Source organism: Vanessa cardui, chromosome 12 (assembly GCF_905220365.1).
Source record: "Vanessa cardui chromosome 12, ilVanCard2.1, whole genome shotgun sequence".
NCBI lineage: Eukaryota > Metazoa > Arthropoda > Insecta > Lepidoptera > Nymphalidae > Vanessa > Vanessa cardui.
In genome coordinates, this window is record NC_061134.1 from 2,012,579 (window position 1) to 2,040,560 (window position 27,982).

The 27,982-nt window shown below is 33.6% G+C and overlaps 1 protein-coding gene across 2 annotated transcripts; it reads left to right on the forward strand.

Annotated features, from left to right (window-relative positions):
* The first annotated feature begins 188 nt into the window (after positions 1 to 188).
* On the forward strand, positions 189 to 27,941 carry LOC124534012 (palmitoyltransferase ZDHHC8). 2 transcript variants are annotated; one of them, XM_047109626.1, is made up of 10 exons: positions 189 to 389; positions 1,172 to 1,290; positions 10,680 to 10,837; positions 13,556 to 13,728; positions 14,423 to 14,617; positions 15,185 to 15,365; positions 18,732 to 18,931; positions 19,198 to 19,356; positions 23,863 to 24,357; positions 24,402 to 27,941. In XM_047109626.1, the coding sequence occupies exons 1-9, from the start codon at positions 298 to 300 to the stop codon at positions 24,239 to 24,241; spliced, it is 1,656 nt and encodes a 551-aa protein (XP_046965582.1). In that variant the 5' UTR covers positions 189 to 297; the 3' UTR covers positions 24,242 to 24,357; positions 24,402 to 27,941. The 2 variants fall into 2 exon arrangements, with proteins under 2 accessions (XP_046965582.1, XP_046965583.1); XM_047109627.1 differs by lacking the exon at positions 24,402 to 27,941 and having other exon boundaries at positions 23,790 to 23,968.
* Positions 27,942 to 27,982: the final 41 nt, after the last annotated feature.

A 27,982-nucleotide genomic window follows, 5' to 3' on the forward strand; every position in this document is an offset into this window, starting at 1 on the left:
CGTTTATATAGTAACGTTTTCTATTTAAGAAAATAGAATGTTTGTTATCATTTTTTATTAAAAATTGGTATAGGTTTAAATTTATATAAAATATTGCTAAATATTATACCACATTCCTATATTAATTTATATTTTTAATGTATGTTAATTTAATTAACTCAAATAGGTTAATAGCTGCCTGTCAAAGTCATATATGCCACACAGTTTCTGGTTGTCACATTAATAGGCGCGGCCATGTTGGTCTGTAGTGAATAAAATCAAGATAATTCGTTTTTAGGGAAATAAAATTGACACAATATGCCCAAATGCGACCTCAAAACGAGATACATCCCTGCGACATTCGCCTGGACTTTACTTTTGGGCACGACGTCTCTGTTTTTTTATTTTCCGTAAGTATACATTAATGTCGATCGGATGCGAATTCACTTTGATTTGACAACTTTCACATAAGATTTTAGAATTACTTCTATTTTTACCCCGGGACTACCTATGCCCTGTATGACATTCTGTATACATTTATCTTTCATCAACTAAATGATTAAAGCTCTTCGAATACTAGTGCCCATTGGTTGTGTTGAGGCAGTCATTATTTACACCACAAAGTACTTAATATTCCTATCGGAATTTGTATTTCGATTCATGATTTATCCCTTACCATTAATGTTCACTACAGCCAAGTTTGTGTAAACAAAAGGCTTGACTCAATGAGTGAATCATATAGAAACAATTAATTTCTCAGAATTATTTCTTGAAATATATTCACATATAAAATGTATTTAAGCACCTCTTAAGGATTTGTTAATTGTAAGATATATAAACATATTTCTGTAAGCATTTCAAGTCTTTTTACATATTGTTCTAAATGTACATTTAAAAAGTAATTCTAGGTATAGTTGTATCAAGTTTGTAATTATTGCTTTTGTTTTTAATAATTTAAAAATAAATTTATTTTTCATTAAGGTAAACATATTGTGTGTTAGTGATTTTTCCAATTCTATGTTCACATACAAAGATTCTATGATATAAAGATTAAATATTCAAATGTATCCTTTGCTTTATGAAGGTACTATAAGGTTAATAATTAATATTATTTTTATGATACAACCAATATAAATAGACCCTATATTTTTAACTATTATGCTTTTATTTTATTTTTATTTACTTTTTACAGCTGCCAGTATTATCTCCACAAGCACCCATGGATTCCTGCATACCAAGGTGTCATAACGTTTTTTGTTTTGGCCAATTTTACACTGGCCACTTTCATGGACCCGGGAGTTATACCAAAAGGTGAGTTATTTCTACAAATCTTTTGTTGTATTTAACAATTACTTATATAATAATTGTTGTGAGGTCTATTTAATACTTTCATAATGTGATATCCCAAAAATAAATTGATAAAGAGTGGTTTCCAAGTTTATATTTATTACCTTGATGAACCTTGAGGATATATTGTGCAAGAGATATGTATATTGTGTGTATAACTGTGCAAACACATATATAATTTCTCTCAGTAAGATATCAAAACAACAACAATTATATTTCATTTTCAAAATAAGGGAACACTCAACTACATCTAGAACAAGCCACTAAAGATATGTTATCGTAAACTAAAATACTTTTAATTGATCGGAACCTTTTCTTAAATGATTTTGGAATGCCCGAAGCATTATAAACTAATAGCTAGCTATATTAATGGATCATTTATTATAGTTTTGATTGTAGAGATGATATTGCAGTGTTATTTATAATATAATATGAGTAATATGTAATAATGAGAAGATAGGCAGAGAAAGTTCAGTGCCTACATAAATGATTATATAATATATATTGATTGCTATAATAATTATCACTTTATATTTATCCATGCATAATATAAATTATCTATCATGAGCAAAACCAGTTATAATGTTATTGCTTTATGAAGCATCATTCCATTATGTTAACGATTTTCCCATTGCATAACATAATCAATGTTTTACTAATTAATATAAAATATTTATTTTTATTGTTGATTACATTTTTTTTTTGTATAGGCTGCTTCAATTTATTTTCATTTTTCTGTACTGAGGTTTAAATAAATAGGCATTTCCTTATATATCAATACTAAATTTATTGGCCACTCATATACATAATATTTAAAAAATATTATATATTACAAAAGTCAGTATGAGAAAACAATAAATTAATTGTTTTGTTTGTTGTTTGGATCTCTAATAAGTTTGAGGTATTCAGACAAGTGCCTATGTTCCATTCAAACTACCTGTTACCCTAGGCTTTTCTCGCGTAGAATATGAATATATTTACAAATTAACTTAAAATATTACGTTGATGATTGGTATACAAAGAGGTCTTAACTCTTTGTTTTCAAAAATGTATCCAATGCCCTTTCTCTGGCTCTAGACTATTTGTATACCAAATTTCATTGAAATCGGTCCAGTAGTTTTGGCTTCAAAGTGGGACAGACAGAGTTACTTTCTCATTTATAACATTAGTATGGATTGTAATGTCAATAATTGTGTAACACATGATAACCTGTTTCTAGTAATACTTGCAATATAACTGACATTTGTTTTATTTTAATATATAAAACGGTAAAATCTTTTTCTTTATGTTGATCTTCTATACTTCGCTGAACCATACATGCAATTGTAGTGAATCTGGGGTGTGTTACTCTGCGTACGCCCGATGACGTCCCTCAGAATAGTTTTATGTACAGTCGGGGTAAGAAAATGTTCGTCACTTTAAGATCTATTTTCGTGTGCTCAGTATGAGCGATAATCCGCTTTACCGATCGAGAATGATATGTTGCGTCGCAATGATCTGATGTTTAGATTCTAAAGGTACTAAGAGGTTAACACTTGATATAGGAAAAAAATTGAAAAATGAAGAAGGTTTTCTTACTCTGACAGTACATACAGCCTTATTCTACCTATATAAATTCACAATGTTTAGCTGGCTTTAAATATTTATTATAAGTATTTAATATATAATTGTATTACTACATTATTTCTAATGGATTGTTCAATAATAGGATTTTTTTTTAAAACAGTTCTGGATAATCTAATTTCCGTGACCTATCGGAAACAATCGGAATATATCGGAAATAATTGCGAATCCGTAACCGTTTCCGAAACCGATAGAATATTATAGATCAAAGATCCGTATCCATTTCTAGATCCGAAAAGACATCAATAACAACCCCGGTAGGGGATAATCTCAGAAGCCAATGAGTCAACTCCAAAAAAATCACTCGTAGGAATCTTTATTCCAGATTTTCATTTTCTTTATTAATAAATGCAACCGTGCGAAGTTGTGGCGGTTCGCTAGTTCGTATATAAAATGAGTGAGGTTTTATCAAGACTTAATCATACTGAAATGAATCCAGCATTACAAACTTGGGAAAATAGCGTCGAGATATTAATTACGCAGACGAATGAGTTTTGCAATTATTTGTTTATTAAACTATTTTATAGGAGTATCAAGGATATTAAATTTCAATGGAATTATTATATACATTTTTAAATAGCCCCCGCCCCCGCCAACAGCTGACCTTTTATATAATTACAGCGATTTCTAAATAGACGTCTCTCACTTCTTTTGTTTGCCAAACCAACGCGAAATAATCAACGTTAGTTGATAAAAATAATACAACAAACAACAACAACCGTCTGTAAATTTCTCACTGCTGGACTAAGGCCTCCTCTCCCTTTGCGGAGAAGTTTAAGAGAATATTCCACAACGCTACTCCAAAACGTGTTGGTGGATTCACATGTGGCACAATTTCTTTCAAATTAGGCACATGCAGGTTTCCTCACAATGTTTTCCTTCACAGCCGAGCACGATATGAATTAAAAATACAAATTAAGCACATGAATATAATATAATATACATACTTAAAATGTAAGCGTTCTAACCACTGGGTCATATCGGCTCAAAAGATAAAAATAATAACTTTGAAGAAAATGTAAAGCATTATTGTTAAGTCTATTCAAAATTTAATATTTTTTATTTGATTTTATGAAAATATATACTGTGGGTATTGTTCTCGATACAATTGAAATCTTACGAACGCTGTAGCACCTTTGTAGTCGCGGTTTGTTAAAATTCTAGTGTTCGCCCGCGACTTGCGTTCTGTTTTATGGTGGCCATACACGTTAGGGTTTGCAGTATGGTTATGACCGCACATTCTTAACCGACATGCAAACCCTAGCATGTATGTTATAAAACTGTACAGTTATCGGTGCATGTACATGCAACCTAACGAATATCAAAAAATATATTTTTTGCCGCTCGGTTATGTTTGCGCGCATGCATAACCGAGCGTGTGTAGCGCCCGCTCGTGCTTGCATGTGCAGTTTTCTCAGTATCCTATAGTCAGTGGCAGTGGAAGGTCGCGCGCGCTCACCATCACGTTGAAATTCAAAATGGCGAGTCGCAAGCGCAACGCCATACTAGAAGGATTTATTGCTATCTACCAATCCGAACCTTGTCTTTGGCGCGTAAAGTGCAAAGATTATCACGACAGAGACAAAAGATCGGCAGCGTACGTTGATAAATAAGCTAAAGGAATTGGAACCTGAAGCTACAAAAGACGATGTCGTTAGAAAAATTAACGTCCTACAAAACACCGTCATGTAGCTGCAACTATTTATGACTGAGAGTTTCTTGAAAATTGTACATGCATACCCTAACATGTATGTGCTTTATGTCACTGGGGTTTGCATGTCGGTTAAGAGTGTGCGGTCATAACCATACTGCAAACCCTAACGTGTATGGCCACCATTAAGGGTTGCTCGTCAGTTGTCTATACTTAATATTATAAATGTGAAGGTAACTCTGTTTGTCGATATAAAGTAAAGTAACAGCCTGTAAATTTCCCACTACTGGGATAAGGCCTCATCTTCCATTAAGGAGAGGCTTTGGAACATATTCCACCACGCTGTTTCAATGCGGGTTGGTGGAATGCACGTGTGGCACAATTTCGATCAAATTAGACACATGCAGGCTTCCTCACGATGTTTTCTTTCACCGCCGAGCATGAGAAGAATTACACACAAATTAAGCACATATATATAGTGGTGCTTGCCTGGGTTTGAACCCGCAATCATCGGTTAAGATGCACGCGTTCAAACCACTGGGCCATCTCAGCTCCTTGTCTGTCGATATATCACTGCCAAACCAATGAAACGATTTCGACGAAATTTGCTACGTTACAAACTCGAAATCCAAGGAAGGTCATAGGCTACTTTTTTTGACTAACACATGACAATCATCCTCCTAAAAAACGAGCGCAGCCGCAGGCGACAACTAGTATAGCATAAAAAGTAGCCTTGTCCTTCTTTGGAGTTCGTTTCAGTGGTTTGACCGTGAAAGATCAACAGACAGACGGTTACATTCGCATTTTTAATATTAGATATACTATACGCATTATTTAAAACTTGTAAAGCTGAAGGTACCACCCACTACACTCTACCGCCAAGCAGTGGGTAATACTTAGTATTGTGTTTCATTTTAAAGCGTGAGTGAGCCCATTTGTCCGTGCTTACATCATTACATAGTATGAAACAAAGTCGTCACCGCTGTCTGTTCCTATATATGCTTAGATCTTTAACATAGCGCATTTTGGTGCGGTTTTTTTTAATAGATAGTGATTCGAGAGGAAGGTTTTTGAATATCATACAAAGGAAATATAGAAGAAATAAACTGATAATTTAGTTTCTAAAGTTATGTCGTAAATAAAGACTACGACGACGGGTTCATCCTGCTTGGCCTAGGTCAAGCGGGGTACGGGCCTCGAGGCGAACCTCCTTGCTAGGGCATGTCCTTAACGGCAGCCTACTCGCTGCCGTGACGTTGTGTTTTTGGCCCAGTAGGCCCATGTCGGGTCCCATGGACCCAGTGGTATGTCCCGTAGCTGTGGGTTGTCTTCTCCTGGTGGTTGTCACGTCCTTGTGGTTGTTAGTCCGGTGTTGCGTCGTCCTATCATAGTTCAAATCGTCGTCTTTGATGCCTGCGTCGGTACAGGTGGTCGGCGATAGTAGGAGCTCATCGTAAATAAAGACATTCTGTAGTATATGTAGTATCAGCATTACACACGTGCGTAGTCGGGGCGGTAGTAGTAAATACAAAAACTATTTGATTAAATAATCCAAAAACAGTCACCACTGTTATTCGTTTTTATATTGCTAAATAATACTCTTTGAATATTTTTTTTGCGAAGACAAGTCAATTAAACTTACCTCATTATCATAAATTCTTAATTGCAATTCAACGACAAAATACTTGCCATTATTTCACCCGGGGTAAAGTAATTATAATTTGACTGTGTATTATTAATTATCTCGTCAAATTAAATGCCTTTTGTATATAAGGCAATGACTCGCCTGAATTATTATCATTACAGTCTCATTTGTAAAGACATTGCGTACTTCTCTTCGTGATGTAGAGGGATATTAAGAAGGATATTTGGTTCTTCCGCGAAACTTCGAGATTATTCAAAAATCAAAACATTTTTAGGAATATCAAAATCTATGACAGGTTTTCATTTTGTTTCATTTATTTGTGACAACAACAACAACAGCCTGTAAATTCCCACTGCTGGGTTAAAGGCCTCCTCTCCCTTTGAGGAGAAGGTTTGGAACATATTCTACCACGCTGTTCCAATGCGGGTTGGTGGAATGCACATGTGGCAGAATTTCTATGAAATTTGTCACATGCAGGTTTCCTCACTATGTTTTCCTTCACCGCTGAGCACGAGATGAATTATAAAGACAAATTAAGCACATAAAACAGCAGTGCTTGCCTGGGTTTGTACCCGCAATCATCGGTTAAGATGCACGCGTTCTAACCACTGGGCCATCTCGACTCTTTATTTGTGAACTCCAAGCCAAAATGAAAATTTTAATATAAATTGTGTTCAGTTAGAATTGAGGTTTGACAATAATAATTTTACTTTAATTTTATTTACGTTTTCACTTTTTCTTAAATTGTAATAACATAGTTAATTCCCATCAAGAATCCTCTTGAAATTTTCTGCATATTTATTGTTTAGCCTCTTTAAACCATAACCGATTTAGCCGATTCTGTATGAAGCTGTCGTCCCATAATCACTGGGAAAAATCGGTCTATGCTATTAATATAATAAGATTGGGCGATGTTTTAAGTGAGATCATCCCCGTTGTTCTAATTTATTAAATCGTAATCTTCAATATCTATACTTCCCTTTTTTTTAAATAGTCGCAGGCAAATGATGGCAATCACAGCCATATTGGATATTGGCGTTAAAAAGAATATTAACTGTTCCTTGATGATTAATATGTGGTCTCCTGTGTCTGCAGTAACACTAGTTTGTTTTAACGTATCAAGACAAATAAATATGGTCACATACAGGTCAGGCATTTAGGTCATAGCTAAGCGCTGAAAACTCAATTATATATTTTTGCACACCTAAAACGTGAAGCGGCGAGTTGGCGCTATAAAGTATAATATCGATAGAAATAAAAATAGCGGCTTGAATTATTTTTACTTTACGCGTGCTATTTGCGACGTCCTATCCCTGTATTGTATTACTAAAAGGTTTCTTGTAAATCAAAATAGTCAAGGTAAAATTAATATGATACTACAATAGGATAAAAAAGGTATTTGTGTGATGAAGCAAGATACAAAGTATTGACTATTATCAAAGGCACACGCACTAGTAACTAATGAAAGAACGCTGTAAATATTAGTAGAGATTGTAATAAGTGTTTTGTTTTTCGAGATTTAAGTGTAACAAGTCGCTTAAGAAATAATGTTAGAACATTGACCGTAATTCGACGATAACGTTATTAAAAAAAAAACAACGTAATGTAATTTTTATATTTCGAACATTTTTTTTTTTAAATAACACTCTGGTCGATACCACAAATACAAATCGTTGTGACACAATTCCTGAACTGTTCACAGGCATGTTATATTTCTCATTCTTTTTTTTTATCTCTCAATCGTCATTCATTAATTTGAAACGTTGTTCAAAAAATATCAATTCATAAGTTTTTCTGCGTCTATATAATGGCGATACATTGTGTTGTTGTGTTCCGGTTTGAAGGTCGATTGAGTTAGTGTAGTGTAATTACAGCTACCAGTGACAGTATATTGTCTTACTATAATTTAAAAAACGTGTATCTATTTATTTCAAGTACGATAAGACAGAAGTTTTTTTGTATCGCGAGGTTGAGCAACTTTTAGACTTTTCTTAAGAAAATATTGAAAAGGGAGTTTCTAGCCTGTTCGAAATAAGGTACTACCTTAAAAGGTAGAATCTGTGGTAGGTTTACGTTTAATTCAACACAGGAAAATGACGTTTTAAAAGAGCTAACAACAATAACGTCTACTTGAATAAAGAATATATAAAAAGTCTCTACTTGTTTTTTTCATTTGTTTTTCAAAAGTCTAAGGTATTTCTTTCTGAATTAATAGTAGGTTTTTTTAGTATATAAATATTAAATAACGTTATTTGTCTTGTTAAAATTGATGCTTCAATCAACCGACTATTTATTAATTTAAATCAATCTTTCAAAGCTGCGTTTATAAAGGAACCAGAGAAATATATAATAATGTTATTGTATTTATTTAGCTGTCTTACCTAATTTAATGGATGGACAAGTGACAACTAAGTTTCTTGAGAGTTTTTGTCGTTGGCTTGTACATATATTCCTAAAACTTTGGTAATTTATACTTATATAATAAATGCGAAAGTAACTCTGATCCGAATTTGAAATATGAAATAATGAAAATATGAATTGAACTTGGACACCGAGTCGTAGGCCTTTATGTCTGACACCTAATGATCAAACCCAAAACGCGACGAAAACGCAAGCAACAACTTTTACCATATTTGATTCTTGTAAATTATTGTCTGCGGATGCGTTCGGCTGCAAAGGTTACTTTTCGATTGTCAAAGCTTCTACTATTACACTGTTGATTTTGTTCGCAACGCTCGTGTAGGAAGCGAGATCGGATGGAGGCGTAGTCGAGTGCAATTAAAACTCTTGTTCTACATGTCATAGTTATTGATTTAGTAAATTGCACGAATCACATTTGCATCTTGATTTCATTATAGCGCGCCGTACCGTAAATAAACGCTTAACACGTCACAAGCTATTATAAGCCTTATGTGTGTTATATTAGATTATATTTTTCTTAACATTAGCAGTCCTCATAGTTTGTCCTTGTTCTATGCGGTAAATATTTATTTATTTAAGTGATTTATTAAATTATAAATTAATGTATTATACTATATGTGGTAGTTGTCTCTCTATCATGAAACATTCAAATTAGTTTAACTACACACTTATGGATTTTATAAATTTTAAAACGAAAATTATCATCTTCTAAATATCCCATAAGTAAGCTGAGACTACTCTCTCGCTATAAAATAAATACAGATGTAGCAGAATATTTTCCATCTTTTTTTCTTTCGCCGATTCTTCTCAGGTCTGACTGAGGTGTTAAATTCCGAACCGGTGGTAGATTTTTGACTATCAATAAGAAAGTGTAAAGACTTCTATTTTGAATAAAGGTTTTTGACTTTGACTTTGATCATAGGCATATTCCATATCGATGTTTCCCTTCGCCGCTGAACAAGAAATAAACAAAAATGAAGCATATGAAAATTAAGTGTTTTGTAGCAATGAACTTGCATTTGCGATCTCAGGTTAATGATGTAGTACTCACCAATATGTACATCAACGAAAATCAGCGACAGATTTACTTAAATATTAGTATGTTAACATTGCATAATATTGCATTATTGTATCTTATGTAAGATAAGTAAATCGTATTAGTAATAGGCCGGCTCTACTACAAGTACATAATAATAATCGTCAAGTTCTATTAAATAATGTACTGTCATCCAACCTTAACCTAATCGGTTAAGAAAAAAATGTGGCAATGAAAAATTTTACTGAGATACGAAAAAGTTCTCGTGTATCAAGGTTTTTAAGAACGCTACAGTAAGTCGGACCAGGCTACGGCATTGGATTCGCTGGTTTTAATTTATATATTTTAACTTCATTGCTTGTACGCAACAAACAGATTCTTGATACTATGATAATTGCTACATTTGTGATATTTATAATTATATGAAAGCAATAAGAAATAGAATAATATTATCATAAATAATAGTATATTTTTAATTGAATTTTCTAACGCTTTTAATAACGTGAATCACGATTTCTTATTGTTTTACTCAAACTCTGGACAGACCATTTCAGAGATGTTGGAGCAACCCGCTCCAACTCCTCTAAAATGATTTCCTCTATTCCAGTTTGGACTCAGATAATTCTTATTGACCAGACTATTTTAGACTGGTCGGAATTAATATTAGGTGTACCCCAAGGTAGCATTCTATGTCATTTCCTCATCTTGTTTTTCATCATTTTCGTTTACATTTTGTTAGTTTTCAAATCATTATTTACGCCGATGGGTTGCTTTTTGGAAATCCAATTTAATTAAACTACTAAATATCGTTTCTATTATAAAGCATACTCAGTCTTAAATAAAAGTTCAGAAAGTTCGAGATATAGGTCAATCTTTTGAGTGGCGTAGACGTGGTATCAGAGACTTCGTTTTAATGACTGGAGTCTGCAACAGATAATGTTACGACTATTAAATATTACAATTGATCTTTTCCCCAGCTCCACCTGACGAGGACCGCGAGGATGACTTCCGAGCGCCGCTGTACCGCAGCGTGGAGATAAACGGCATAACGGTGCGCATGAAATGGTGCGTCACGTGCAAGTTCTACCGACCGCCGCGGTGCTCCCACTGCTCCGTGTGCAACCACTGTATAGAAGTAAGATGTATACGTGTATATGGGCCTACAAGATCATGTATGATCGTATAATATCGAATGGTCTAGAGATTCGTCAAAGGAAAAGTATCATGTATGTAATTTTTGTCGAATTATTTCAATTATTAGCAACCCGCCCCGGTATCGCACGGGTGCAATACTGATACTAAATTTACTACATTTGTTTATTTACATTACATTACACTTCTAAAATTTTCAGTGCTTATTAACTATATTGTTCATTCACTTAATATTATGTACAAAAACCTTTATTTAGAATCACTCTATCTATTAAATAAAAAACGGTATCAAAATCTGTTGCGGTATTTCAAAGATCTATGCACACATAGGGACAGACAGACTTTGTTTTATACTATGCAATGATTATCAACGCATATCACAACTCTAACTCTAAGTCAATGGTTTTGAATAAAAATAAATAATTTCCTGTATTGTTGGGCTCTCATTAAGAGAAAGTTTGAGATGTTAACGCCTTACGCATATCTATAACCGGTTTGTGAATTTACATTTGAAAGTACGTATATAGACAGTAATTTCCTCATGATCTTTCGTATTACCGCCGCGTACGAACTTAATTATAAATGAGCTAACCTATACGTATGAAAACTCAATACAACTGGATGTCTCAAATTTGAACTTGTGACCTATATGACAGAAATTATTCGTGTTGAGTAAAAGTAAAAGTAACAGCCTGTAAATTTCCCACTGCTGGGATAAGGCCTCCTCTGCCATCAAGGAGAGGGTTTGGAACATATTCCACCACGCTGTTCCAATGCGGGTTGGTGGAATGCACATGTGGCAGAATTTCGATGAAATTAGACACATGCAGGTTTCCTCACGATGTTTTCCTTCACCGCCGAGCACGAGATGAATTATAAACACAAATTAAGCACATATATATAGTGGTGCTTGCCTGGGTTTGAACCCGCAATCATCGGTTAAGATGCACGCGTTCTAACCACTGGGCCATCTCAGCTCATCGTGTTGAGTACTTTATTCAATTTTATGCAAATCCTAGAATGTAGTAGAATTGCTCACAAGGCCTAGTTCAGAAGTTTTCATTGGCTCGATAGACTTGGTACTTACATATAAATTGGGTTCGGATAACTAATAGTAGGTACGGCAAATGTAGTAGGTAGATGATATTATACTATACCTTATTTAAATGACTGCCATTTTTAGGTATAATCAAAATCAAAATAAACTTTATTCAAGTGGGCTTTTACAAGAACTTTTGAATCGATATTTAATAATTAAGTGAAGCTACCACCGATTCGGAAAGTAGATTCTACCGTGAAGAACCGGCAAGAAACTCAGTAGTCTTTTTCATTATTTAAAAAATACAATTATATATGTATGTAATAGTAAGTATGTAATAAAGGTATAGTACCCATACCTTTATTTTAGATATATTAAACCTTTTTCAATCGTGGAAGGAATACAGTAAAACAAGTCGTAATGTTCCCTAGTAGTGCACACTGCACATCAAAATTCCGAAAACAGCTTTGTTGCGCCAATTCGATGTCAAAATATTTTTTGTTTTGTTTTTGTCCTCTTATATTTAAAATAGGCTGTATAAATAATAAGACTTTTACATCTATCCAATCGTAGGTGTGCCCCAAAACCAGTCACCCAAACGCACACAAAAAACAATATAAATCGGTACAAGCGTGTAATAGGAGTTCAGAATACACACATACATACGTACTGTCCACCAACCCGCATTGGAACAGCGTGGTGTAATATGTTCCAAACCTTCTCCTCAAAGGGAGAGGAGGCCTTTAGCCCAGCAGTGGGAATTTACAGGCTGTTGATGATACGTACTATCTGTAGACTTAATGGTTAAAAATTAGGTATATTAAAGTATTCAGAAGTATTTATTTACGAGTCCCAATCTCGATGCGAGATCTCTTCGAAGTTTTGGTTAAAGAACTTTTAAACTTTGACCGTAAAAATCATTTTATATTTGAGTACGCCCTTCACATTGTTCAATGAGCGTGTGGGTTTCCTCGGTTTAGTTTATTAAGTACGTTCGAAGTTGGTACGCTATTCAGAAGTACTTCATTAGCGAGTTCATAAAGAAGCCTTAGAAGTTTCATGAACGATTTTAACCTGTCAAGTGACCTTGTGTATTACGTGAAATACAGATAAAAAATATTTGATTTATACAAATCAAAAATAATTTTTATTTGAATTGAGTTTTTTGTAAGGTCCGCAATGTGTATGAAACTATGTATATTATTCGATCAAATTTGGTTGTAAAATGTTTAGACAAATTTTCCTCAGACCGTAGGTATCTTTAAATTTGTCAAGTTATTGGGTTATATAAATTTACGATTGTAATAGTATGAATTGGATTATTACTATAAATTTCGATACGGTTACATTTTTATTTTCGGCAAGCACATTTATTACTAATAATAATACATGTAGTTTTTATCTTTAACGTACTAATATTTATATCATGTATTACTCTCTATGAATTAGTTCCAAGCGTTAAAGTGCACTTTTTATTGCATAGAGTTTTTATTATATAATAATAAAAAATCCCTATCAGGAGAGTGCGACTCGCACTTGACCTTTCTTATTTATATAATTTACCGATGTCTTAGTCATTCATAAAAAAATAATACTACTATTATGTAATGTATATCGATATATAACTGAAATTTAATTGTATGATTTTCTTTTTATTTCCAGACTTTCGACCACCACTGTCCGTGGGTGAACAATTGTATAGGACGGCGGAACTATAGGTTCTTTTTCTTCTTCCTAATATCGCTGTCCATACACATGCTGAGCATATTCGGGCTCAGCCTCTACTACATCATGAACAACAACAAGACTCTCACACAGGTCGAGCCTATTGTGTCGTATCCTTTATAAACTCATACGAAATTTTGATGAACCATAAATCTACAATTTTGTTTTTGAATATAAAACTTTGTATGTCTATTACGATGACACATGAATTTCTATTAAACGTAAAGTGTGCTGAAATGTGCCCAGTATGTGCTATGATGTGCCGCTTGAAAAAAAAATGTCGGGTACATTACGCCACAGTTTTAATAAGTTCGATAAAGTAAAGTAGCGGACCCAACCGGACATAAAAAAGGACCTCCTCATAAAAATGATATTTTTTGAGTAATTTTTTTTCAAGCGGCACATAACACATACGTACTGGGCACATTTCAGCACACTTTTTTTTTAAATAGAAATTCAAAAATTACGGTGTCATCGCAATGGACATAAACTTTGTAGTGTGCCAGTACTTTGCTGATAAATAAGTTCTGTAGAAGAATATATCTTTTGATCCGTCCATTGGAAGTTATCTGTTTTATATAGTCTTGTGAAATGACTAATCGTGTGATTGAATTAAGATTTTATTTTGATTTTAAAAAGGACACAAGGGTAAACATTTTCGACATTTAACGGTTTCAGAATGATAACATATCTTTACAGCGCCAATCGTGTGTACATACCTTAAAGTTGGCTAACATCGCACCTTCCTATTCTAAATAAGAAAAAAAAATATTTTAATGAATAAGGTCCTAAACAGTAAATCAGTATGGTAATAATGGGTATAATCGCACTCCTCGCGATCCCAATATTCGGTCTGACGGGCTTCCACATGGTGCTGGTGTCGCGCGGGCGCACCACCAACGAGCAGGTGACGGGCAAGTTCACGGGCGGATACAACCCCTTCTCGAAGGGCTGCTGGTACAACTGCTGCTATACGCAATTTGGACCGCAGTATCCTAGGTGAGGACGCTTTTATTAATTCATAAAGGTTCTCTAGGATTGCACACATTAGTAATCTTTGGCTTGGATGTATTAACATGACAACATGTTTAAGCGTTTTTAAAAGGAGCTCTGTCTTCTTCATTCTAATATCAAATTAATGATGATGAAAAGAGATATTAAAAAATGTATCTCAAATGATGAGTCAAGATGGCCCAGTGGTTTGAACGCGTGCATCTTAACCGATGATTGCGGGTTCAAATCCAGGCAAGCACCGCTGATTCATGTGCTTAATTGTTCTTTATAATTCATCTCGTGCTCAGCGGTGAAGGAAAACATCGTGAGGAAACCTGCATGTGACAAATTTCTGCCAAATGTGTATTCCACCAACCCGCATTGGAACAGCGTGGTGGAATATTTTCCAAACCTTCTCCTCAAAGCCTTTAGCCCAGCAGTGGGAATTTACAGGCTGTTGTTGTTGTTGTTGTTTGTTGTATCTCAAATCCGTTTGTTTACATTTACTCCATATACGTACAATGTAAAGCGCACACAGAGCGGTGACGTAATACGTGAATCTTACCGTTCCAGCCTGGTCCGCCCGTCGAAGTACATCTACAAGGGCGGCAAGAAGCGGCGCGGCACGGGCGGCGCCGCAATCTCGACGATCGCGGACGCGCCGCACGCGCACGCGCACGCGCAGGTAAAGACGTACACCGCGGACAACGGCACCGCGCACCGCCCGCTCGGCGCGCACGCGCACTACAACAAGGTGAGAGCCAGACGCCACTGACCTGCCAACTGTGCCCGTGTCGTCGGAATATACATACTTTGTGAAAATCTAAACGAGTCATACAAGTGAAACGTTTTTGTGTCGGAACAGTTTCAAACGTTACATATATAAACGTTGCACAATTGTACGTTAATTTGACTATCGCGCGCAAAAATGTTTCACGTAAATAATGTATTCCGACAACACTAGTTTCTTAGCTCGTAATTATATTTTGTGTGGTAGTGATAAATTACGGTACTGTTTTCTGTAAACATTTTTTAAATCCAATTATATATTGACGAGTTTAAATTTAATTGAAAAACCATATAAGTTTCATAATAATATATTTATTTAAAATCGCATTAAAAATAACTGTTTTTATCGATTACAGAAAACAGTGCTTAAACGTAAGACTCCGTAAATTATAATTGAAGATCATATTAAATATTAATCTATCAATATTTAAATTACAAAAAAAGCCTTTGCTTAGCAATTATGATAAATTACTCATTCAGTAAATTAAAATTTAATATGATTTTCATGTTTATAATTAATGCGATCCCTAGGTGTGTCAATACCAATAAATGATATTAACAGGCGTTTTCTGAAAAACCGTTCAAACTTCAAGAATGGAATGTGTCTTTGGTAAAATATATATGTATAGTCTATTCCAATGGGAAGAGGAGAAAAGGTAAATAAACAACTTTGACCTTGAATTGATATGTCATTTGCGTTCGACTAGTGAGGTGAAAATAATTGAATGAATGGGTAATTAATGCTAAAGAACGATATATTTTTTTTGATTTTAAAAGTAATTTTCCGTTTAAACAAAGCCAGGTCGTAATAAAAAACTTCAGAGAATTCCGAATATGCATCCGTGCACATGATACGAAAGATGAGAGACGAATGTCTTTCTTAACATTGTATTATTTTCAAAACTATAAAATTGCTATGCACAAAACTGATCTACATTTCGAGATAAGAGATTATTTTTAAGTAAAATAATTCTTTTAACATTTTTGGTAAAAATATTATTTTTATGTAAAAACCTTACTGTATAAAAATAACTTTTTTATCTATCGTTAGGTAACTTTTTACGTTTCTAATAAATAATTCATATTATATATTACAACCAATTAAATAAATATATTTAAAAAAAATATCTATAATGAATTTTAAAACTAAAATAATATATTTTTTATATATAAGTATAAATTCATTCGTCTACATTCGTTTAGCGAACATGCCTAGTTGAGGCCTCTATTTTTAATGTTCGTCATCGAGAAATGGCGTCTTGAATGTCGACAAGACTGTTTTCGTTACTTTGGAAGTGAAATTAAAGTGGATCTATGTAGTTTAGTGAAATATTGTTGTATTACAAATGAAGATATATTAATCAAGAACTGTTTGTAGTTAATCTTATAGTGGAATTATCAACAAAACACTTGTGATATTGAAAAATACGGTATGTTTTGAATGTTTCCTTTTGTCATTGGAATGGACTATAGTAATTGACAGTTCTCGAGCGAAGAAGCGTTAGCAAAAAAAAATCTAAACAAACCGATTCATACAAGACCAAATTTATTTAGTTACGTGTGCTTGTATGTATGTGTGTGTGTATGTTTATTGATTATTTTTTATTATTGACTCATTGGCTCAATCACACCTGAAATCACAACACAACACAATAACCAAGTAGTGTTGTTAAAGCATTTCAGAAATCGCCTGTTAAGGATTAAAGCTATTTAATATATATTTGTGGATGTGTGCTGGGAGTAAAGAGTTTGATTACGATTAAAATAAAAACTTAGATGTATTGCTACTTCTACACTAATAATATAATATCTGCACGCTCTAAAGGTGTTCTCAGAACATTGTAAGTGAAATCTAGATTAATGATAACCTAGAGATTATAGTTTTATAATTTACATATATTTTTATAATAGAAAGAATATAGATGACATACCATTGATAGTCGTCATTGAAACCAATAAAGATTCGATTAATTATACAAATAATGCCATAAAGTATTTAATTATCATAATAATTATTAAAGTCTTAAAATCGTAATATTCTTTTTACAATTCGAACTAAATAATAACAGATTTGTCAAATAAATTGCTAAACAGAACATCAATATACATATATTTTGATTAAAAATCAATATTATATATTTTTATGAAAGGAAACAACCCCTTGGCAACCCATCTTACACCACCAAATAAATTTTATTATTATTATCTGTATTGTCTATACTAAAATTATAAATAGGTAAAATTTGTGCATTTTTACGTAGGGCCTTATCTCCGGAACTACGATCCAATTCTAAAAACTCTTTTTTGTTAGAATACTACAGTAATATAACTAATTTCTCGTGCGAAGCTGGGTTTAGTCTCCAGAATGTAATAAATTGAGTAATTAATCATATCAGTTCAAATTTAAATCAAGGTAAACCAAAAGTCAATGATGGAATACACTCATTTAAAATTAAAATCAACGGTTCCACCCTTTCAAAATCCTCTTAAAGATTATTATTTTAAAAAGTAGTAGTATCATAGTTAGTTACCTAGTGCTTTGAAACATATACTATCATGCTTATATAGAAAATCAATTGCCAATATACCATCTAGATTGTCACATAGTTATCACACGCTTGTAGAGCAATCACATACCTTCAATTCACGTTACATTTAACTAAATCGTGAATTGAAGACATGGTATGTCTGGCTCTCTTCTGTTCTTATTTTAAAATATTATGTATTCTTTTTTTAAATTGATGTAAGTTTTTTTTGTTTTGTTGACTGTACACGTAATGTACCAGATCATTTCTATTGAAGCGACTTTTACTTTTACAGTACACGAGCGTTTATTTTTTTTTAACAGTACTGTGATACTAAATGTGCACTTGTTAAAATATATTTATGACTATATCTTTTACGCTTATCTCAATAAAGTTTGAGGACGACTGTATTTATAGGTAGAAAGCAATTGTACAATATTTTTATTTTAGAACATAATTCATTTGTTTTAATAACGATATATGTATACTCCTTAATAGGAAATACCTTCAAATATTATTTTACATGAACAAATACTTCAAAATTTTAATCACTTAAAACTATAAAAATCACCATTAGTACGGAATATTGATAATTTTATTGTAAGATTGCTACAGAGATAATGACGCACTATAATATAATTATTGAAATTATTTACTAACGATTGATTACGACGAAAAGATTTTCTATATACATACAATAAACCGATAAAATAATTCGATTTTACTTAAAGCGTATATGAATTGGTTGTATCGACGGTATCGCGTCCTATCCCTTAACGTGTCGCTATCACCCGCCAACTCCCCAGCTGTCCCCCGGTCGCGAGGAGCACGAGGGTGAACTGGAGGGCCCGGGGGCCTCCCAGTCAGCAGATTGCGAGCCCACACCGCCGCCCCTGCAGCGCCGGGGCTCCGCCGCGAACCTATTCCCGCCCGCCGAGCCGCACCATCACCTGCCGCCCCGCCCGCACCACTACCCGAGGCTCAGTCCGCTATCAAGGAACACGAGGTAAGGGATACCTAGTCTGAGGTATATAATATAGACTGCAAGTATATTTGACTTTATCTTTTGAGAACAAGCTTATTTTACCTGCTTCAATGATTTATCTAATGATATTATTAACGGCTAGCTGTGCCCGTGACTTTGGGGGTGTTTGAATTTAAAAAAAATGTTGTAAGTTACTCCTTACTATATCAGCTATTTGCAAGTGAAAGTCCTTTCAAAATCGGTCCAGCCGTTCCAGAGATCTCTAAATCGAATGTTGTTGTCGATAGTCACGGCGGCACAACGACGTCAGGGTACCGGGTGGTAATGGAACCTCTCCGGTACGACACGGGTTCGAATGGGGGAGCTCGACCGTCTCCGACCATGCAGCAGAGGATCAAAGCGTTAGGGGTTCCGACCCCTCTGGCTGTCAGCAGCCCTGTGAGGAGGTATGTGTCTTGGGTCGGGAGAGCGGGAATTTGAAGATTTTTAAATGGCAAATGTCAATCATGCGGACGTATTTACTCAATTTGAAATAATCAGTGACTATATTAATTGGAATACAACTTAAATTTTCCTTGTTATAAAAAGTTAAATTATTTTCCCCAAATTGTGGCATTTCTTTGAATTCCCGCTCATATCTACATTTTATACAATATTACAGTATTAATAACATGGTAAACTATTATTATAATAAATGTTGGGTGTCCACTGCTCTCGACTTGGACAATGTGCTTAATGTTGCTAGCTCAAAAATGTTCTATTGGAATAATTGGCGATCAAAATGAAGACTTCCTGTTTAGGTATTGTTTCTCCCTCATCGCCTTTTTCCCATCGCATCAAAAGTCTATAACTACCCTTTCCACACGCATCGCTTATATGTTTAATTTCAATGAGTGTTAGATAACTTTATTTGCATGTAAAATGTTTTGCCTCATTGACATGTAATATATTATTTATGTTAATTTTTGGGGAAACGATATTTATTTCTTTATATGTTGTATATCACATATACTCTGTGTAAATTGCTTCATTTGTTAATAATACAATCCGTTGTCTATAAAAAAAGTTGTATTTAAATTATTTTGTCTGTGGTTCGTCTTCTTACTATCAAATGCGGGCTAATAATTCGAATTTCATGTAAATATAACGGAATGTTTTATTAATACAAAGTTTGCTTATACTTATACATTATTTAAATTGTGCAGAATTTTTTATTACAAAAAATTGTAGTCTATCTAAAACTTCCTTCGATGTCCGGGTCGAAGGACCAAGAATAAGCTTAAGCAAACTTATAAATGATTAATTAATTGGCAGTTTTTTTTTAATAACATTACATCCAATCAACATTAGGTATATATCTATATGTTGTAATACTATGTTGACCGAGTTTTAGTCTTGATCGGTTTTGATTCATATTTTTAGTATCGTCTTATAAACTACCGTCCTAAATAAAAATTAATCGAAACTTTCAACAAATCTCTTTAAAATGTTTACGTGACATTTATGTAATGTCACAATCTCATTTAAACCAAAACCTTCAATATATTTTGATCATTCATTGGATACAAGAATGCTGTAACTTTCCACCAAATTATTTAATAATAATTAATCACCGGTAAATTATCTGATGCAATTTTTGGGTAGCGTTAAACGAATTTATTTGCATTCGTTATATCAAATCACTATTTATCCATTAATGTCATACATTTCTGTATATTATACCAAAAGGAAGCTCAGGAAACAACAGCCCATGTCTAAATTATACTACTTTACTTTTAAAACATTGTACATATTATTATCAATTAAATAAAAAGCGCATACAAATATGCAACAGTGAGCTTGACAGTAGTGAAACTTCGCGTCACAAATTAATTTCAAATGTTAGCAAACCCTATTCGACCTTGAAATTGCCACACTCATTACGACTACAGAAGTTTCACTTAAATGAAGTCGAATATCCAACATTCATCGTAGTCCACACACAAGTAAAATTAAATCATTAAAATTATACTGAAATGTAGATAATATATGTTATTGTATAATATATAAGTGTAATGATATAAGTGAATTTACCGCTTACCGCGGCAGATGGACCTAACGCATAAAGCCGACGTGTCGACGGTAACTCGTTTGTGTTTGCTTTTGTTTGTGTGTGCGTGTGCGTTTTGTTTCGTCTTTATTTCCATATGTGGGTTGGTGGATGTAAATATTAATTATAGTACGACACAACTTAAATGTAGCATCGGCAAAATTCGTAAAACCGATCACATCCGAATTGAGTACGCTATTCCAAATTATCAATATTTATTTCTCATGTGAATATGATCTCTGCTCAAACGTAATAACTTGTAATATCATATGACCTAATATATTCGTCAATTTGACTCGTTGATTTACATGCACTTGTTTTCTCTGACGCGAGAATCTATAGCGACGAATAGCGTCGAATGGCGCGATATGGAGCTATATCTATTGGTTGTGTAAATCGGCAGTAATCGGTTTTATTTTCATTCCATTGCATTTTCCGATGCTACATCTAATTTGTGTCGTACTATACGTAAATATATTTTTATTAAGACTCCTTCGATTCTTATCTTTATATTTTTATAGTATCTGTATTTATGTCATTTGAATCTGGAATTTGATTCGATTAACATTGCATAATAATAAGTCGTGCTTCGCACTTAATGAGTGCAGCCTAGTTAAAGTAGGTACTTATTGTTTTATTAAAAAAAAGCTAAATTATTTTTATTAATTAATTGAAATAATTCAAGTATTTCTTTGACAATAATTAAATATATGTTGATTATGTTACTTAATATGTTTTTTACATTGAAACCTGATGGATGAACCAGTACATCTGATGATTTTTAAATTATATGTAAAATATTTATTTTCAATTATAAGGGGTGTATATTAAATAACATCACTTTCTTTAATGACAAAATGCTATATGTTGGAAATTCAAAATATTTACTGAAGTAGACTTTATTGTCACGCGTCCTAAAAAGGTTGAAATTGTTTTAAAATTCGAATGCACGATTTGATACAAACATATTATAAAAACAAAGATAAATGCAAGGTTTTGAAACCACAATGAAAATTGTTCCTTGTATTTTTCGTCACTCATTTCAAAGTCAGTCTTATTCAATTTAGTCCGTTTTTTTTATAGATTTTTCTCGAAGAACGCAATAATCCATCGACCCTCATATTCCCTTGCATATTGTATTTGTGAAAGTCGTTAAAATATAACTTAAGCAAGACTTGATTTTTTTATAGGCTTTAAAAATATAATATGTAAACTTTTTATTTCAGCGCGAAGTGCACAATATTTTGTTTTATTTATTAAGGCATGTTTTGTATTCACATTTAATTATACCATCTATTAGTAAAATTACATAATAAATAATTTTCGTGACCTTTTATTATTAAATTATATATTATAAATATATGAATATTTATTCTAATTTTATTAACAGATGGTTCGCTAAGTGTAAATTCTGTTTCTACTTTTATAATTTAATTTTATGAATGTAACGTAGAATGCAACACACTTATTTATTTTCAGCTGATATAGTATGACCATGTCACCGCTGAAATACAATCGAGAAATTTATGACTTGTAATTAAAAATTACCTGGTATTTTACATTGTGATCAGAATTTACACAGAATTTGTATTAAACATGTATATTTTTTATTTTATTTGCAAGCTGTTGTTCCAAAGTGGAGCGAGGGCGTAGCGCGACGCACTATACTATGGCTGGTATCGGGTACCGTCGCATATCCGCGGCCTATATGTGACCATAGACAAGAGATTTGGGGTAATAGGCACAGATAACATATTTCCCTTTTCTCTATCAATCCTATTTGGATTTTTGTTCTATTCTTCCTTCATCTTATCGGGCATGGTGTTTTGCCTATTTTTATCTGCGATTTTTCGATTTTGTAGATATTTTTTTTAGATTTTTCATATGCTTCTTAAAGAAATGTTATATCTAGCTTCTGTTCTACGATTTATAAGTTTACACAAAATATAGAAAATGAAGTTTATTCTCCTGTGCAAGATGAAGTCTATTCAATATTTCAATATTATCTAACTTTTTCAAGTTATATATTTCCGATAGAATAGTTTTAATTCAATTATTTTGAATAGCAGATTGAAATAGAAACATTAGATAAATATAAAGTTATGACATAATACTGGAAAAGTATCCTTCGACTTTAAACGTATATTTTTAAGTAATACTTTTTTATCTTTTACGAATTCACCAGCCATTTTATTTTCGTCTCTCTGACGCCTGCGCTTTATTGATTTTGTATCCTGGAGTAGATTGAAATTAACTTAAATATAATCATGTTAGTGTTATACCAAAAAAAATTTAGACTTTCAAAAATAGTAATTTTAAATTGATTGCCTGACAACTGATAGTTTATTCGCCAGGATACAAATTTGATGACTAGCTTGCAGTAGTTTGTGCGTAGTATAGTGTACAGTTGGCATGGCGTTGGCATGCTCTCCGCAACTGCTAGCCGCCTGGACTCATAACGTTCAGAACTAGTTTGCTATCACTCGCTTATCGGCTACGGGTTTAACAATGTTGGGATTCTTAGCTCGAGTCGGCTCGCATACTTGCTCTAGGACCTAGTCACGAGTAGCGCCGTAGTGACGGCTTAGCAGTAGAGACCACTCGATCCGATACTCTGTCGTCGACAGCTACTGGTTTCGATAACGAAATCTGCAACGCCTGAACATTGTTCAACCGTATATCGTAGCGCACTAGACTCGGCCGCCCGCCGAGGGAAGTTCTGAACGCGAGTCGAGGGGCGGCGGCGCCGGACGCTTCCCCCCCGCAGCTCCCGTCTCCTTCTGTCCGTAGGCCGTACGATAACGATAGCGAGCGCTCGGACGAGCTCGCGCGATTAAACCCCTGACGTGAGCGCCGCGCACAGGTCCAACCCCGGCACGCCGACGCAGCCGCGCCGGCCCGACTTCATCGGCGTGCGCGCCTCGCCGCAGCGCCGCTTCCTGTCCGAGGGCGAGCTGCTGCGCGACGCGGCCGCGCCCGCGCCGCCGCACGACGTGCGCGAGCTGGCCGCGTCGCCGCAGCGCGGCACGTACCTGTGGGCCGAGCGGCCGCCGCCCGCGCCGTCGCCGCACGCGCGCCGCCGCGCCGCGCCCGCGCACGCCGCGCCGCCCGCGCCGCGCCCCGCGCGCCCGCTGTCCTTCATCCGCGCGCTCGAGGTGCAGGACCAGCTGGAGCGCGCGCCGCCGCCCGACCCGCCCGACCGCGCCTCCATCTACGACTGCAACTACGAGATCTCGGTGTGAGCGCCGCCCGCGGCCGCGCTCACTTTTGACTCCCTATTCACGGAATAGGCCAGTTTAAAACCGATCGACCCGACTCCAAAGATTGCCTGCCCGCTCCCCGCTTACGCACAAGGCCCGCCGCGCCGCGCGAGGGCGACGGCCGTGCGACGGCCGATCGACGGCCGTGCGACGGGCCGGCGCGGTCGGCGTCCGAGTGATTGTGTGTCGTTGTAAGTGTTTAGGTAAGAACCGTTAGGCGTAATTAGAGTTTTATATTTATGTATATTTGTGAGCGATTTGTGACGTCGAGACGCTTATTTTTTAGTCTGGATTCGTTGTGTAAATAGTCCCCAGTGTTGTGATTTCGTGATGACGTAATTATATTTTTAGAACCGATGCGAGTCGATTGATCGATCTGTGTAATGTTTCGGAAGGATATATCACGATTAGAGATGGTAATTGACTGAGTCGTAAATCTGCCTCAATTTATTTTAGAAAACTGAGATTCAATTTCGCGCAAAAAATGTTTATTAAATCAACCCTGACTGCTATTTTTAAAACAATTTATAAGAATAAATTTGTGACTAAATTGGCAGCAAGAATGAACATTTTAAAAGAAATTTGTGCCAAATATATTGTAGACAGACATAGATAAGGCAGTTATTTTATTTCAGTTCCTATGAAATTAAATTTGTGCTCACGATGGCGCGTCAAAGGCAACGCATATTTAGTGTATAGTATTGGAATTTGATAATATAGATTTAATCATTTTGAAAAGTAATTATTCAATTGAAAATTAAACTGTTATCAAATATTTGTTGAAATATCTGAATGCTTAAATAGCCTACCTGATGTCCTAAATATAACATTTTTTGGCTTTATTTTTGAATTTATATTGCTAGCTAAAAAAATGTTAAATTAATATCTTTAATGCAATAGTTGGATTAAAGGGTCATTCGCATACATAAAAAAAAGAACTTTTTAAATTTTGTTATCATTAATTATATAAAAACATAAAGTATTTTTTATATATTTTTTAATTAAACCAGATATGATAAATGCAACGTGAAATTGACTCAAGATCTCATAGAATTCAAGATTCGTACTTAGATTTCGTTTTTTAAAAAAAATATACGTTTGAAAAATGACATGGGAATATTAATGTCCGCAGAAATGCAAAAAAAAAAGATTGTATAAATCTATGTGTGAATTTTAAATAAAATATCAAACGTTTGAAAAATTATATTTGTAATCAATCGTGTGTATATGTGCAATTTTTAATAATGTAATCCCATTTAATGTAACAATTACTTATGAAAACAAATTAAGACTGGCAACACTGGAATGTCTACTGTATTGCCATTGTATTACAGTAACATGCCTGAATTATTAATGAAAAGTTATTTATTAATGAAAATATAACCGTGTGGACAGAATCAATATAGGTATAACATTTTTTTTAAATGTTAAATTTTAATTATTTTCTTGTAAATAAATTAAGATATTTATTGTATTTTTACCAATTAAATGTACCAAGTCATTAGATAAATAAAATACTTTCATTGAATTATTCTGTCATTGATCATTGCACATTGGATATTTTTATGTGAAATTCTTATAAGAAACATTTCTAAAATAATAAGTACGATCGGATTTGTTAGTAGCTAGTCACCATTCATGAACAATAAAATCTCGATTACTTTAAACGATTTAACCAAACATAAATATGTACATATACATAAATTGTACAAAATATAAACTCTTAAAATAAAATTGTTTTATTTGACTTATAGTGTCCTATTATCTCGATTAACTACACTAATCAATAAATTAAGAAATTAGTTATTATTTTTCATACTGATATCATTTCGATATTTTTTGATGTTTATTTGATGTTATATATAATTTGTTTGATGGTTGCTTACCTTTCACCGACTAAGGTATTGATATATAAAAATCTCCAATGTGCTCTGAGTATGATGTGGTACAACATAATAGTTGTTTATTTTCAATAAGGAGTCCATTGTAAATATAATATATTTATCACTTAACATAGGGTTTGTACAATATATAGATAGTTATATGTTAATGTTTATTAGATATAGAACGAAACACAAATGTAACTTCTTCATATATAAATATATATATATTTAAATAAATTTATGTTTGAATGTACAGGTTGATAGACACATATATAATAAGATTGAATATGTAAATATCATATATAATTATATAAGAAATCAAAGTATATACTGTGTATTGTTAATGTTACTATGTATGGTATGTGTTCTTAATTCGTGTATTTGTTTACGGTGCCAGTAACTAATATCGGTTTTCCTCTATTGACATATCAGTAGATATTTTTTTTTATTCAGGGTACTAACTACAGATAATTAATTTTTTTTCTTTAACAATAATTAGTTGATTTCATAGATACCAATGAGTATTTACGTGATCGCGTTTAAGGAGTATTCGATATTTATATATGTCACAATATGGTTGACAATTTCTTTTAAATAAAATTGTTGGTGAAATACACAGTGGTATAGGAAAACTTATTTTATGCAATTATGTTATTGTATAAGGGTGTGCAATTATAATATCCATAATACCAAAGTTATACATTACTTCCCACTTAATTATTTGTCTTTGCAATAACGTAGGTATATAAACCTATACATATAATTTCAATCAAACGCTGTAGTAAGGTACCCATGCACTTTCAATTTTTTCTAAATTTCAAAGGACTAGAAAAAAATACCCTCCTTACAGAATCCACCGCTGTCGGGTAATAACGTGTATGTGTATTTTTTTATTTAGTTTCGTATAATAAATTTTAAAAATGGCAATACCGTTATAACTAACTCGCTGTTATTGTGCACTTTGAATGATTTTTAAATCACAAAAATTGTAAAATTAAGCTGGTAAAAATTAAATATTACTGTTATCCTTCCATTACTTGAAGAGATATACTTTCTTCAATTTTCACATTCCGTATTTCAAGACTTCAAGCTTTATATTATCTGCCAAGCTGCGTACTTAATTTACGCATTTTATTGTTTCGTTTTTTCATTCGTCATTTATTTGTTAACATTAAATAATTAAGAATTGACAACATTTTAGTGCATTTGTTGATATTCACTGACGCATTTTATTACTTACCAAAGACAACTTGTATTGTTTTTAATGTTTTATACTAACCTACTTAAACCTGAATTACAATAGACTATTTGTTGTTAATTCTTTATTCTCTTGTCGGATGAATTGTTTCGTATTAAATTAGTTTCACATGTGTGATACAATACAGATAAAAAAATAAAATGATTTTGCTTGTCATAGTCGTGTACGAATGTCACGTTCCGATGAGAAATTGTACTAAGTATTATTTCGTGTTGATTTATAGTACACGTTTTATTTCTTTTCGTTGTTAAGTAAGATTTTTACATAAGAGTTACAAAGGTAGATTTTAGTGATTTGACATTATTATAGCTCAAAGTGTGTCTGGAGACTCGAGTCCTGTTAACAGTCTATCACGGTTATCTAAGACTAACATGTATATTAATAGTACCTCTTCAGAAATCGTTATTACCTACGTGTATGTGACAGTGTTTTATTTTTGTATTTTGATAAAATTTGTGTAAATAATTTTCTTATTTTATTGATATTAAACTCAATTAATCAAGCAGTGTTTGATTAAAATAAAGAAATTGATAAAAACATCGTTTAGTTGTTTGATTAAGATATACCCTTTTAAAATAGTGA

Coding starts and splice junctions, on each gene's coding strand:
- LOC124534012 (XM_047109626.1), top strand. CDS start 298: ATGCCCAAATGCGACCTCAAAACGAGATACATCCCTGCGACATTCGCC. Junction 10,838..13,555: donor TGTGCAACCACTGTATAGAA/GTAAGATGTATA, acceptor TTTTATTTCCAG/ACTTTCGACCACCACTGTCC. Junction 19,357..23,862: donor GTCAGCAGCCCTGTGAGGAG/GTATGTGTCTTG, acceptor CGCCGCGCACAG/GTCCAACCCCGGCACGCCGA.